The following is a 16,141-nucleotide window of genomic DNA, read 5'->3' on the forward strand; positions in this document are numbered from 1 at the left end:
TGGAGATATGCCATTATTTCTGTGTTACCAAAAGATGGAAAAGACAAGTTGGAGTGCAGCAATTACCGGACAATTAGTGTATTGAATATTGACTATAAATTATTTACAACTATACTGTCCAAGAGAATTGATAATATATTACCAGATCTGATCTACTTCGACCAAACTGGTTTTGTGAGACAAAGACAAACACAGGATAATACTAGGAGAACTTTGCATATTATAGATCAGATTATTGAACAAGGAATAGAATCAGCCATTATTAGCCTAGATGCCGAAAAGGCTTTTGATTCGGTCAGGTGGTCTTTTTTGTATAAAGTTTTAGAAAGATTCGGCTTTCATAAATCTATTATTGAAGTATTTGAAGCCTTATATGACAAACCGTCTGCAAAAATAAAAATTAATGGTGACTTATCTAATCCATTCATCCTTGAAAGAGGAACCAGACAAGGCTGCTGTGCCTCACCTCTCCTCTTCTCTCTATTTATTGAGCCCTTGGCTCAATGGATCAGACAAAATACAGACATTAAAGGAATAAATATGCCATCAGGAGAAAATAAATTGGCCTTATTTGCGGATGATGTATTGATATATTTATCACAACCCATTCAGTCACTTCCAAAGCTTATGAACCTGCTAGAACAGTATGGGATGTACTCAGGATATAAACTTAATATACAAAAAACACAGGTAATCACCTTTAATTATTACCCACCTAATCACATCAGAAGCAAATACAAAATGAAATGGGATGCAGAATCAATCAGATACTTAGGGGTAAACTTAACAAAGGATATTACAAAATTATTTGATTTGAATTATAACCCCTTAAATTCCCAGTTGAAATACGATATTTCACGTTGGAAGGTTATCCCTTTTTTGAGCTTAAGCTCCAGGGTGGAGTCCATTAAAATGAACATTCTGCCAAGATTGCTCTATCTTTTCCAAAATCTTCCAGTGCCAATACCAACCAAACAATTCATAGAATGGGATATGATGATATCCAGGTATTTATGGCAGGGGAAAAAACCCAGGATCAGGTTTGAGACCTTACAACTGAGTAAAGAGAGGGGGGGTATGGGTCTCCCCTCCTTAAGAGAATATTACTTGGCAGCACAGCTGAGGCCATTGATCTGCTTATGTACCCCAGATTATTCTGCACGTTGGAAAGAAGTTGAAAATGCCTTACTAGAAGGGATACCTATTGAAGCTACTATTGCAGATAATGAACTTTTAAATAAACAATTGAACATAAGCAACCCTTGGTTTAATATATTATTGAAAACCTGGCAGGAAATTGTAAAAACTTGTAATTTAAATGACTCAATTAAACTACTGCGATGGTGTGCTTATGACACTGACTTTATTCCAAACAGATCTGATGGCAGATTTAAAAAATGGGCTGCTAAAGGCCTAACAAACTATTACTCATTTACTAAGGAGGGGACATTCCATAGTTTTGAATTCTTAAAGAAGAGATACAATCTTGAGCAAAAGGATTTCTATAGATATCTCCAAGTTAGAAACTATTTCAACCAGAATCTGAGACCAAATGTAGGTAAAGTAGAAACAGGAATTCTGAAAATTCTTTTGTCAGTATCAGAATCTCCGTGTACTAAGATTATCTCTAAACTATATAAAGATGTACTCCATCCCAAATCAGGAAATACGTGGTATAAAAAAGAAAAGTGGGAAAAAGAAGGCAATTTGATTATAACAGAGGATGCTTGGAAAAGAATATGTCTCATACAATGGACTTCAACTTGCTCCACTAATTGGCGTGAATTCTGTTGGAAAAACGTTGCTAGGTTTTTTATTACACCTTTACAAAAGAGATATGGGGGAGGGGGTTCCAGCTGCTGGAGACAATGTGGGATGGACGACGCCAATCATTATCATGTTTTCTGGAACTGCCCAGTCATTGTTCCTTATTGGCAGGAAATCCACAAACACATTAACAATATATTTGGAGTCAATATTCCTTTTATTATGGATACAGTTTATATGGGAGATATTCAATTTGACGGATGGAGAAATAACGATAAAAAGTTGGTTCTAATTCTCCTGGCTGGAAGCAAAAAAGTTATTACGAGAAATTGGCTCAAACCCCACTTACCCACTATAGATGAATGGATAGACATTATTTATGAAATTTACATAATGGAGCGGCTGTCATATTCCCTTCAAGTCCAGAAAGATAGATTTTACAAAATTTGGAGCAAATGGACTGAGTACGTTAAACCTATAAGACCAGACTTTTCTTAAATTATTGGAAAAGGTCAGGCAAACAGTGTTGTATTGACCCAGGTAATTTTTTGTGACCTTTAACCTGAACTTTTTATTTTGTTATATGGATGTACTGATATTCTGTTTCTATACCTCTCCAATGTGAAGGCCTCCCGTGTTCTTGTAAATAATTCACACTTAATGTTTACATAAAGGCTCAAAAACATCTGAAAGAGCTATATGGAGATATACTCAGATGATCTGTGACTACTTATTTGATAATGTCATTGTATACATATGTTTTATGCTGATTATTTTACCTGATTATGACATTGCCACTTGTAAGTGCTCTTTCTAAATAAAAAATTAAAAAAAAAAAAAAAAAGAAACAGTTAGTGGCCTACTTCATGTAAAATATTGCTTCAGAATCTTTTCATCCTGACCACAATACAGTTCTCTGAACACTTACTGTTTGAAGTATGACTTATATTTTTCTCTCTCAGAGGATTTGAACCATACAATGAGGCTGAACAGCTGCAGATGAAGTAAGTGATTAGATACTGCACATACAAACTGCTGAAACCTGAGCGCTTTACATTGTAATATCTTACAGATAACTCAGAGGTCCAAAATCTAAATTAAAATTACCTGCAAAAAAATAATGAAATAAAAATAAAATGAAATAAAATAAAATAAAACTAATATGGGTTTACAGGCAGGATCTCTGACAGGACAGGTCTGACAATCAAGGTACAGTTTTGTGCTTCCAGGACATTAAAGACAACTTAATCTGCAGAATCAGGATCACTTCAGGTATCTAAAGAAATTTTGGAAAGATGACACATTAGGAGAAGAAATCCTTAACTTCTTTCCAAATGCCTAAAAACTTGCTACTTACCAAAAAATAATATCTAAAATACACTTTGCTCTCCAAAGTTTTAAAAATTATGATACTCTGAATATTAATGAAAGATTGGAAGCACAGAACCTATTCTATAACATCAGTAGAAGAATGGGACAGCATCTGCACAATGGTTGATGACGAGCTCCCCCTCTTGGAGAGAATTCAGCTTGGAAAATGTGACTGGTTTCTTCTGTAGTCTAGCACAAAAGACTAACTCTCTAACCGGACTGCCTGCTGGAGGTCCTGTGGAAGCGCTGAGGAAAACCATCTCCACATTTTCTGGAACTGTCCCTATGTGGCTCCATTTTGGAGAGGTGTCCACAGTGTCCTGAAGAAGCTTTTTGAGTTGAAAATCTGTTTTAATTTTGGCTATCTAGAAGAGCTTCACTGTGCAAAGTGAGATGCATATTTGTTGAGGGTGTTGTTCGGGGCTTGTAAAAACGCTTTGACGAGAAAATGGGTTAAGATGTACCAAACAGAAATGAGTGAGAGAATTACATTTAAACTAAAAACCCAAATACTTACTAGAATGTGTGTATATATAGCCTAAACGAGCATGTGTATATGTATGTTTATATATGTATGTGTGTATGTGTACACACGTGCGTGCATTTGTGTGTGTACATGTATATATGCAGATTTTGTTTTTTACTCAAGAATGATCCTCCCCTGATTTTGGTTTCGTTTTTAGTTCACTTCAAGTGTGTTTTTGTGTCCTGTCGACACTTATGTCTGTTCTTTAAAGGAAAACCAAATAAAAAAATTAAATAAACGAAAGATCTAAAAGGTGAGGGGGGATCAGCTGTTTCTCTTTTTGTGATGTAAGAGAAACAAATTGTTGTATGAAATGATGTTGAATGGAAATAAATGATGGAGCTACAGAAAACTACTGTACCGACTTTGTGCTGACATCATTTTAATACAGACTAAAATGAGTGAATCCAGCTTTAACTTTAAATTTTGCTCGCAAGCATGCTCACAAAGAGGATGAACGCCTCGGCCAGGATGCCCGGCATCCACAAGGAACTGAAACTTAGCACAGCAGTACATTACTTACCTTCAGTGGCGCTACTCCTGCCTGCTTCTCCAAACTGATCACATGTCGACTGACAGCTCCTGTAGGTAAAACGCAACCCCACTTCACAAAATCCAAACTGCCCCTTTGAATGTGTCCAAGACTGTATTTTTCTCAATCAGAGAAGTCAACACTACTAATCCTGACATCCTCATGAGAGTAGAAATGGTGTCGAAAAGAAAGTGTTGACCATTCTTTAGACAGATTATGGAATCTATCTTTAAAACAAACATCAAGCATATCTCAGGAAGAATAAAACATGGTTAAATACATTTTAAATTTGTTCATAATGACTTAGATACAGGTGCAGCCATGATCTACTATGGTATCATCACATGTCTTATTGTGTCCCCTCCTGGTCACAGGCCTGCACAACAACAATATAAACTGTTTAAATGAGCTCTTACAGTTTTTCTCAATTGTTTACACACAAATACTGGTACTTGAGACACAATGACCACAACATGTAACTCATGCACCAACCCCCTGAACCAATTCTGCTAAACTACAAGCACAATTCCTGCTTTACACTCAAATTGCAGTTCTAAAACACACTTTTTTCAAAACACTACACACAATTCTCTGCATTGGCACAATTTTCATGAAGAAAATCAGAGTGTTGGCTGGCTGTTTGTTCAGGAAGCTTGATTTGATAAGCAGCAGAGTTTTTTTTGTATGTGAAGCACACTTTTTAAGCATCAGTATCGCAGTTGATTATGTTCACTCAATTGTGGTAAGCCAAAATTGTGAATGAGAATAAAATATCTAGGGGAGAGTGGGGCACAACCTAACGTGGGGTAAACTGTGACAGAGACTTTTTAAGTGGTTACACAGGGTTTAGCCTTTTGTGCTTGCAGCCAGTTGCAACCACAATACCGCCAAACAGTGACCCATGAAATTCCACAGAGATGAATTTGTCAGGTATCTTACTGACACACAGTTTCACAGTCTTTTCAATATTAATACATTCAATACTCATATTCTGACATGTGGATCTAGGTAAGCCAATTTGTACACATCTATCTGTCCAACCACTGAATACATATGATAGACTAACAAATGGATGGACACCTGTATAGATACCTGTCCTTCCCCGGATGTAGATGGAGAGACAGGTGTCTGCATCTATCCATCAATCTATCACAGACGAAAAGAAAAATATATAATATCCACACTGTGTATCCATCTATGTGTTCATGAAGCCTTCGTGGTAAGATGAGGCATAACAGGATCAACATATATCCTCCTGAGACCCTGTGCCCTCATATGAGGACATCACATTTTGGGCTTACTTGACCTTATACTTCATTCTACTTAACTTAGACGCATTGTCGTCCTACATGGATACTTTTTGTGCCATCTAGTGGTTGTAAGAGCACAACACACTACTCCATGTAAAAACAAGATGGCAGCCATCTCTGCCAAGTCAGTCTGCAGCCGATCCTGGCACAAAAGTGGACAAGGTCCAAAATCTGATCACATTTTATGGTTTAAACTTGTTTATTTCTGATTAATAATGTTTGTAGTTTGATATGAAACACAAATTTGACCAATTTTAGCAATTCAGTTCTTTGTACAGGTGAGGTGTTTCTTGCTTCGGCATTTGCCCTGTCACACCTCCACCGGTGCCATAAGGTCAGCTGCAGGGTCATCAGCTGGAGGCCGTCGTTCACTGATGTTTCACCCCCTATTCCAGTACATCTCCTGGCGGGGGGGCAGTGGCAGATAGGGGATGTCTCCCCGCCACCCCCTGCAGCTGCCTCTATTGGGGTGTTGTCCCCCAACCATTGTCCTTCCTCCGGAGCCACAGGGAGTAGCTCGCTTTCTCTGCCTCCTCTCCTGGCTCCTTCACGGCCTTCCGCAGACTTTACCCCGCCATTCCAGCACCGTGAAGTAGTTGGATGGTTTTTTTTTCCCAACAAAGCCCCAGCATCCGACCTCCACAGGGTAAACCCTGCCTTCCCAGCCAGCCTCTTAGCACTCCGCTGCCAGCTTGGAGTACTTGTCACCAGATATAGAGGCCTTTGACAGTTTTAAACCACCCAATTTCCCTGGAAAGCTTTTGTAGCAGTTTTGATGATAGCCAGTTTCATCCAAAGGCAAGCCCTCTAATGTCAATGGTATCTGGTCACAAATATCCTTCATACTGTGGTAGATGCGATAGCCTCTCGCTGTGCCCTCCCTTGCATGCGCTAGGTATGGTAAAATGACCATACTCAGAAAGAATTGGGACATGGAAAATACATTATAGGGATCAAATCTTCTCTTGAGGCACTTCAGCTGTGTTACAGTTTGTCCTTTTTCCCATGGTTAGTAAGTATAGGCCTATTCAATCAGCCCAACTGTCCCAACCGACACAAAAGTTGGCAGTTGATGTTCCGTCACCTACAGAATTTGGCCCTTCTCTGTATTTTTCTTTTTGTTTGTCCCCGTCCCTCCCAGAAATAGTCAGTGTGGTTTGACATGTTATTAGTAGGCTAGGCCTACCCATTTTATTTAATTCCTTGAGTCTGAATTGTATAGAAACATGTTTACTTCAAAAGCAAAGCTATTTTCAATTTCTTCAGGTTCAGAATAGTATAAACTGTTAAAAGTAATCCCCAGGGGACATAGCTTATATTTTAGTCTGCTATGTATAATTTTAAAATAGCCACTTAATTAGTTAAGGAGAAACATATAGTGAAAAAAAATCACTCTATGCGCATGAAAACAGGAAAATATAGCTGTCAAATGTAAAAAAAAAAAAAAAAAAACCATTCCATTGAATTCCTTGTGTCAGAATGGTATGGAAAAATGTGTTCATTTGTCTCTCTGTGTTGTTTACTTCAAAATCTAAGCTATTTTCAATTTCTTTGGATTCGGTATAGGTGTAATAAACTGTTAAAAATAAACCCCATGGGACATTATTTCAGTCTGCTAGCTAGTATAATCCTAAAACAGACACTTAAATGATTAAAAAAAAACAGGTGGTGAATTTTTTTTCACCCTGGGTGCATGGAAAAAAGGAAAATATAGTTGTGAAATTAACATGTTTTTGCTGTTTTTGTCCAAAATAATCATTCCATTGAATTCCTTGGGTCAGAGTTGTATGGAAAAGAGTGTTTATTTGTCTCTGTATGTTGTTTATTTCCAAAGTTACACCACTTTCTGTATCTTGTTTTTCTTTTTCCGGTTGGAGATAGGTACAATAAAGGGTTAAAAATGAAGCCTTTGGGACATTATTTCAGCTTGGTACCTGGCATAATCTGAAAATAGACACTTTAAGGATTAAGAAAAATCAGGTGCCACAAAAAAATCCGGGGGGTGCGCGTGCACCGCAACGCACAAGACTGTGCGCGCCTTGTTCACAGAGCTGTGGAACTACATCAGCAAGTGTGTGCGCTGTGGGGTGTGCGGCAAGTACCAGGTGGTGCACAGCACAAAGTGACTGCCAGTGTGAATGTAAACTGGGATACTACTACAAGAGGAAGTACGACACGCGCCTCCGGACAGGTGCTGCTGCTAAAGGTACACCTGATGACGACACGGTGTGCCACAGCTGTCCCAACAGGCACCATCTCCAACACTGAGTGCATGTTTCCACTATAGTCAGCAGGGGGCACTGCACACACACACACACACACACACACACACACACACACACACACACACATACGCTGTAACAGGTCCAGTGTGTGTTGGTATCTACAGCCTGATATATCTTCATTCTGTTATTTTGTTTGATTAAAAACTACAGTGAGCAGGTGTTTGTGAAAAATTACTGATGAAACTTTATATTTGTGTCGTAAAGACTGACCTCTTTAGTAGGAACTAAAAGGTTTGGATCTAAAAGTCACCAACAGGAAGTCAGAGAGTAGTTGGGGAAAAGTAGCAAGTAGAGCAGTGAGGAAATTCAAGTGGGCAAGAGACACTTTGTGGGAAATCGTCTTGCTGCAACGCCTCATAAAGGTCCCACAGTTCTTTCACCACACCTGACATATACTGCTACCAGCTACACATACACAGTACTGGTGGGGGGGGGGGGGGGGGGGGGGGGGGGGGGGGGGGGGGGGGGCAGAGAGAGGGAGAGGGAGAGAGGCATCATTTCATTTAAGGACTACTGTTAATCAACAATGTGAGTAGCCAAATAGCACCACGGCATCCTCAGTGTATTGGGCCTGTGTGTGTGTGTGTGTGTGTCACAATTAATTCTTCTTATAGAGCATCATTCTTCATCTTTGAAGAATGTGTTTAAAGTATCAAAGTAAAAGTGCTCTTTATGCAAAATGGCTCCCTTTGAAAGTGTTAGAAAGTTTAGCCTATTTATGACAACAACTCAATTTAGGGTCATTTGGGGATGTTGTGCATATTTTAATCGTAGAGGGAATGTGTCTCCCCCTCTAATATGTATTGTAATTGATGGCCTGGTAACAATATAACAACAATATGACACATTAGAAACATATAAATTCATGGTGCACTTAAACGTGCGCACCCTGTATGCAGCTTGACTTCCCCTCAACTCGTCTTGCTCCCTCCTTGAGTCACACGCTCTGACTCACCAGTTTGACATTAGACTACTACTGCCTCCCGAGAGAGAGAGAGAGAGAGAGAGGGAGAGGGGGAGGGATTTGCACCAGACTTCCCGTAAACGCCCCGCAAAGTGCGCAGAGTCTGCATGTTGCTTCCGAAGTTCCGCCTACCGACCGACCGACCTCACTCTCCGTGCCCTGCGAGGAGGCCTCAGCTATTTGATTGTTTTAGAAGTGAACGTTATATCTACGGAGGAAAAGATTTCACTCGTTGCCAAACACAGAATGGATTTTTCCTCGAAGATGTGGACCGGCAAATCTCACCGTCGCAGCGGGTTTAAGACGTTTCTGGGCGGATCAGTAACACCAAACGTCGTTTGGACATTAGAGAAAGAGAAACAGTCTTTCTCCTCGTCGCCCTCGCGACAACTCAGACATTTTCTATGTTTGTGTGAAAGCTGATGCTTTTTTTAACATCGACTTTTGGAAGCTGCTCGGTGTTTTCTGTCTGAAACACGTCAATTTTAATGGATTTGACTAGTTTGAGCTGCTCTAATATGGCGGCACATGGGGATTCCATAAATTACTACCATTTGCTCCTCCTCCTGGTTCCTCCTCTACTCCTCAGACAGGCGTAACGTTACTCCAAATGCAGTCTCTACCCCTGGACGTGTATTGCCAGCGTTTTTCCTCCATTCTGCCCAAGGAAGCTGAACTACAAGGTGAGTGCAGTGTCCTCATTTTATGATGAAAGCTCCAGTTAGGAAAAATAAAAAGTGATGCAAACTGTCCAAGATAAAAGTTTTTATTCTGGTCAGGTGGGACAGATAGCAGGAGAGGCATGTGAGGAATGTGTATATCACTTAATGCACTTTTTCTCTCAAAGATAAGTAACAGTCGATGTTTTTATTTATTAATTTATTATTATAATTTACATGCCTGTTCTAGGGTATGTGCAAACCTGGAACATAACCAGGCTACTGGCTCAGCTGGCCACTAACAAACACAAACAAATGTTCCCAAAGTGCTAATATTGCTCTATGACAGTGTGATCCTCAGAGTGTAACAAGCAAGAACTATGTAGGCCTACCAATTAGTCGGGTTACATTAATTTATATTTTTGCTGTGCGTATATTGTCATCTGGTGACAACGCCTGCAACGAGAGGGAGAGGGGCAGAGGATCGGTAGGAGCTAGGCGTGGAGGAAGAGGAGGAAGAGGAGGAGGAGAGCTACTTCAGGCTGTAAAGTTTTTTTTACCTGTTGAGAAGAAAGCAGGCAACATCAGCGTCCCTTTTAAACCCTTTCTCCTTCCGCAGCTCTTTCCACCTGGGAAAGGCTACCTCGGTGTTGACCCTCGTTTTTTAATTCGCCGTTCACGTTGCATTTTGGTTCCCTTTTGCGCTTTCATTTATTTATTTTTACAAAACATCCATGTTAAGGACATGTATAACACGTAGGCTACAAGAACAAGGTACAAAAACATTTAACAGAATGACAAGAGGTTACACACATGAGATCAAATTAAAAGTAGCACATTGTAGAAGTGTGTTAATAGCGAAAGAGTTGGATGAGTGTTCTCTTGCACGTCCAGCCCTCTCTGTGCAGCCAGGTTAACAGGGTGCGCAAAGCATCTCACATGCGGCGAAAACCCGGTCAGTTCCACAGCTTTAGCAATGTTTTTAGCATTATCTGTGGCCACAGGAACGGGGGCGTTTGACTTGCTGATTTTCCACTCTGCCACAGCCGCTTCCAGTATTTCTGCCAAATGCTCGGCTGTGTGGCTCTCGTACACAGCGCGTGTTTGGAGGACGGGGTTCGCAATTTGCCAATTCTCCGTGATAAAGTGTGCGGTTACGGTCATGTAGCTTTGTGTGGCACGGGACGTCCATCCATCAGTGGTGATTGCGATGGATTCAGCAGCATTTAATTCTTCCTTTAATTTGCGCTTTGCTTCCTCGAAGAGTTTAGGTAGCACATTTTGGGAGAAATGTACCTGGCTTGGCAGTACGTAACGGGGCTCAAGCACACAAATCAAATGCTTAAACCCCTCATTTTCGACCACTGAAAATGGGCTCATGCCGAGCGACATGAAAATCCCAATGCCCCTCGTAATTTTTTGAGCCCGGTCAGAATTGGCTGGCAACTTCATTTGAAATAAATTTGGCAGAGTAACTTTAGATTGTGCCTGTGTTTTCTTCCGTGCCCCACTTAAATTAATTTCAGAATGGCGTCTTTGAAGGTGCATTAACATGTTCAACTTGGGGATTTCCATCTCTGTTCTCAACGTCAAACCTATGCTGAACCTGAGGTTCTGCCATTTCAAAGGCGACACAGGTTTTTGTCTTAGAGTGTCGCGATTTCGGTTTCGATACGTGTATCGTTACAGGCTTACAAACCACAAATAATTAACATGCCTGCAGGACAACAAGAGTGGCAAACCATCAAAACCCTATGATCACTGTGGTGTTTCATTGGTCAAATAGCTGAGTATGTGCACTGTGTAGATGACAATCATTTTTAAGATGCAGAGTGTGTGTGTGCGCGCCATACTGTCAGCATCTGATTCAGACAGATGTGAAGAAATAAAGGGAAACTTCTGATGACTTTTCTCTTGTCCCCTCTTTTGTTCCCTCCCTCCCTCTCTCAAGATGACCTGCTTCAGTTCATCTGATCCAGCTGCAATGAACGCCACCTTGCTGTTTGACCTTGACAATGACGATGAAAATCTCTGGACTAGAAGCAGCCATGGGGGCCCACTCCCTCTCTGTTCTTCCCCCTCCAGCCCTCCTGACTCCCTCTGTTGGGTCTGTCTTGAGCAGAAGGTCTACGCTGTTTGCCATAACCTGACAGACGGTGTGAAAATAATGATGGAGGCAGGAGGAGTCTCGGTAGACCTCTTGAAGAGCGGTAAGGAACTCCAGATTTGTTTTGATCCTACTGAGAAAAGCTTTACAGAGTCTTCAACGTTAACATGACAAGAATAGTAGCAATAGCAATAGTATTTGTTGCAGTACTAATAATACAAATGATGATTTTTACTATTAGAAGCAGAAATGGTAACAGTAGCCTCACTCCCTGCCACTAGGAGACTATTTGCCAGCAGGACAGGGGGGTGGAAGCTCCAGAGACAGATTCAGCAGCGGCTGTAGCAACTTGAATTCAGCTGGCACAAACCCCCTGCACAGAGGTCACAGTGTGCTGAGTCTAATCAGTGTAATGGTAGTAATAGAAAGTTTGCTGTTAGTGTGGTGAGTTAACGCTGGCCAGACTGAATTTGAGCTGCTACAGACTGACTCTGCCAGCAAAACCAGAAATTGACCCAGCTAGACTACTCACCCATCTTTTAAATGGTTATGTCTCCAGTCTGATCTTGAGTGCACATCTGACAGCTATGTGGTTTGTTTACATGATGGAACAAAAGTGCATATTTTATAGGGATGCACGATATTGGATTTTTTTGCAGATATCCGTTATATGCGAATATGTAACAACTAATTTGGCCGATAAAGATATTGATTCGATGTATCCACTTTTTTCCCCACCTGATTTTAGTGATCACCAAGTGTCTTCTGTAGTTAAATAAACATCATATTTTGCATGCGTACTCTAATCATGATGGCCCACCTGCAGGTGGAGACATAAAATACAATACTTTTCAATGTGTGCAAAATAAGAAACAGCATGTTGGCTGATCTCATTTTAAAACTGATGATGTGCCAATATTATCATGCATCCCTAATATTTAAAGATGGAGTCTATGATTCCAATCCAATACACTTTTGGTGAAATTCAGTAGCTGTATTCTCCTCTCAGTCTACTAGCTGTCTCTTCTGTGTGCACAGAAAAAATCTGGTGTTCAGGCACAAACCTGACTCTGTAAATGGGAAACCAACAAAGTGGCTCGGACCAACCTTCAAAACACTGTTCTAGCCGTAGCGACAGGGAGCACTCAGGGGTGCACTGGGAAGAGGAAAGTCCATTGTGAGGCAGCTGGAGTATAGGGCGTTGGAGCAGTAACAAATCTGTCAGCACTGGCTGAGATCCTGAAATCCACAGTGTATTATCAAGAAGAAGAGATGACTAAGATACAGCCACAGAGGAGAAGGTCAGACAGACCAAAAATGAAATGGAAGGGATATGAACAGGCTAGGGCAAACAGCCGCTTTAATGTCAGTGAGGCTTTTCAACAGAGACAGAGGAGAGACCTCTGAGAGTTAAAAGGCATGAAGATGGAGGTTGCTCTGTTTTTGGTGGTAACCATGCTTTTGCTGTTTCACAGAACTAATACCTGTAGGTCAGCTTTCAGTATCACTGTCTGGAGCTGGTAAGCTGGCTCTGGGAAACCATCTCGTCCTCTTTGCATATTAGCTTTGCAGCAGCAACTAAAGTGACACATGCCACAGCTAACCCTAACTGATGTTAGGTAACTTTATATTGCTTCCTGTGCTATTCGCTCTGTACACCATACAACGTTTGCAAAAGATTTTATTGCCACGAAGACCTAAAAACACAACCGCCAACAGAAAGTTGGTGATCAGACTGCTGGATAGCAGTTAGAGTCACTCACTACAGCAGCTAAGTGAAAGTCCGCGTCCCCCCTGTGGATTACGCCATTCTCGGTCAGCTGGCTCACCAGTTGTAACTGTTGTTGCCTTGGCAATGCGCGTCCCAAAAGTTTGGGAGGACAGGCTTAAGAAGGAGCATGTGTGTTTGTTTGGGTTTTAAATTAACAGTAGAAACAGTGAAACTTTTATCACTTTTCTTGGTCAAAACAGTTGAACACTGACTCACTGTGTTTTTTACAGACTGCCCCAAACCTCCCTCTGATGGTGATGATGGTAAGTGTCACATACATTCATTATTTACACACTTTTATTATTATTTATTATTACACACTTTTACTGTCAGATAGTCTGAACCTCCCCCCCCCTGACAGGTTAAGAAAAGTGTCACAGACAATGGTGGAAGATGTTACATTTTACTTAAATACAAGTAGAAATGCATCAATGTGGAAACGCTCTTCGCCCTTTGTTTAAAGTAAGTGCCATCTGAATAGTCAGTAGGGTTTAAATGAGCTGTATTTTAGGACCATCTGGTGGTCGACTGTAAGCTACACTGTAATCAAACTGTCCACAATTTATATTATAAAGGAATAATGTCACAAGTTAAAACAAAAAACCTGAAATTGGACAAACTGCTTTTTTTATCTGCATCAAATAAAACTATCAGTTCAGTCAAATATTAATCTGCAGTTGTTGCATATTTTTTGTCTTTTGATCCCAAATCATTTGTGTAGTTATTTTCAAACCTTAAGTTTCAAGCTGTTTCAATGATTCAAGTTGAATATCAGTCAAAATGTAAAGATATTGCTCTTTTGGATTTAAAGCTAAGCTGATGATGTGAGATCATCTGGGTGTGAAAAGTTTATTTAATCAAGTGGAAAGAGGAAATGGGGGACACAATGGTATTTTAGTTAGTTTTTATCCTCACCATGCTTCATTTCATAAACAGCTTATAGTTTGTTTAATTTCTTTTTCTATATCGTGGTTCTGTACATCCATGTTTCATGTACAAGTTTGTTGTTTATCAGTTATTAAAAGACAGAGTCCAAACTGAACCATTCCCATCTTAAATACCTCACACCTTCAGCATTTGATCCATGCATGTCCATCCAAACACCGTCTGAGCTCATTGGAGTCTGAGCTCTGACTTCATGTCTCACTGCTGCTGTGTATGTTGTTCCCTCTGTGTTCGATAGGGGCTTCAAAATCATGGCTTCTTGCCATCATCATCCCCATCCTCCTCCTCCTCCTCCTCCTCCTCCTCATCGGGGTGCTTCTCTACATATTTCGGAAAAAGCTGCTGAAATCCCTCAGAGCCAAACAGGGTAGTTGTAGTCAGAGGTAAGTAAAAACCATTGACTCCACGCATGTAATGTGAGCCATCAGTGTTATGACCAGACTGAGGCTGAACGTGCTCTCCTCTCTGAGTCATCAGGTCAGATTTGGAGGGAAATCTGCAGAGCACGATATTTGATAGTGCTGGAAGTTAATTAGGATTTTCAACCATAATATGTTCAGCAGAAAAAAAGGACGAGGGGTTAAAAATAAAACAAAACACCAGGTAAAAAGCTGCAGCACCACATTTTATAGCACAGCATTTTATACCCAGGACAACCCCAAGTTCAAAAAAGAAAAAAAAAAAAAAGAAGTTTTGCTGACCTTTAATGTTCAAACTGATCAATGTTTTTGGTAAATATATTTATTCTCAGTTTGATGTCTGCAACATGTTATGATAAAGTTGTGACAGGAGCATGTTTACCACCGTGTGACATCACCTTTTCTTTTAACAGCACTCAGTAAGTGTTTGAGAACTGTATTTTGTGCTTCATAATGTTCTACACATGTTCAGGGGGAGACAGGTGTGGACTGCAGGCAGGTCATGGTCATGGCTTCTCATTCAGAATGAAATAAATCTGAATGAAATCATTCGGAATTAAAGTTTTTCCAGGTAGTTTACATAAGAAATATTCATTCCGAATGAGGGTTTACATGGGAGATCAGTTTAATCGCCTTTATTCAAGTCTGCGCAAGGTTTGGGCCAGGGAAGGTTTCTGATTGGATAGGGGGCAGGGCGGATGTTACGTGTTTACGTTTACTGGAAGAAAACACTGTAGTCCTCACTCTGGGTAACAAGATGCTTGACGCCGCCGTTCTTAGTGCCTTTTTCGGGCGTGTTTTGCTTATATTCTTGAAGCAGCAGTACGACAGCAACCTTGTTCTGCTAATGCTTCATCTGTTGAGGAGGAGAAGGGAGGTAGAAGACCGTGCTGTGGCGAATGGAAACTGGTGAGTGCAACAAGTCCGACTTCTCTATCTCAGCCCGTTGCTATGCGGCCCATTGCTATGCACGCTATATATGTCATCGCGCCAGAAGGGCAAGGAAACGAGCATGCGCAGAAAGACCGGAATGAACTTAAAGAGGAATGAGTGTATACATGCACACAAAATTCTTTCATCCGAAATGACAAACAGAATAAACCACCCCCTTTAATCGGATTTAATTTTCAATCGGAATGACCACTTTTAATCGGAATGGCCTTTCATTCAGATTAAAAGTGGACTTAAACTGTCCGTGTAAACGTACTGAATGTGTCTCATTGTCTCGCTGGAATAAGCAGGGTCACCCCTGAAAAAGACTCCGTCTGGATAGCAGCACATGTTGCTCCAGAACCTGTCTGTACCTTTCAACATTCATGGAGCCTTCACAGATGTGAAGTTACCCATGATGCCATGGGCACTAACACACCTCCATACCATCACAGATGCTGGCTTTGAGCTTTGAGCTGGTAACAATCTGGATGGTCCCAGAGGACAGGACGTCTATGATGGACTGGTCAGACCACTTTGTGTCAGTCTGTCTCA

General features: G+C 40.8%; 1 protein-coding gene across 2 annotated transcripts in view; it reads left to right on the plus strand.

The window, feature by feature from the left end:
- Window positions 1-8,832: 8,832 nt before the first annotated feature.
- Window positions 8,833-16,141, plus strand: part of LOC117250933 (uncharacterized) — a 39,747-nt gene continuing 32,438 nt past the window's right edge. Inside the window, exons 1-4 of one of the 2 annotated variants that reach the window (XM_078168621.1) lie at window positions 8,833-9,438; window positions 11,366-11,624; window positions 13,523-13,555; window positions 14,476-14,620. In XM_078168621.1, the coding sequence (XP_078024747.1) occupies window positions 11,366-11,624; window positions 13,523-13,555; window positions 14,476-14,620 (437 nt within the window). In that variant the 5' untranslated portion in view covers window positions 8,833-9,438. The remainder of the gene's footprint in view (window positions 9,439-11,365; window positions 11,625-13,522; window positions 13,556-14,475; window positions 14,621-16,141) is intronic. The other variant, XM_078168624.1, reaches the window with a different exon arrangement.

Source organism: Epinephelus lanceolatus, chromosome 6 (genome assembly GCF_041903045.1).
Source record: "Epinephelus lanceolatus isolate andai-2023 chromosome 6, ASM4190304v1, whole genome shotgun sequence".
Taxonomy (NCBI): Eukaryota; Metazoa; Chordata; class Actinopteri; order Perciformes; family Serranidae; genus Epinephelus; species Epinephelus lanceolatus.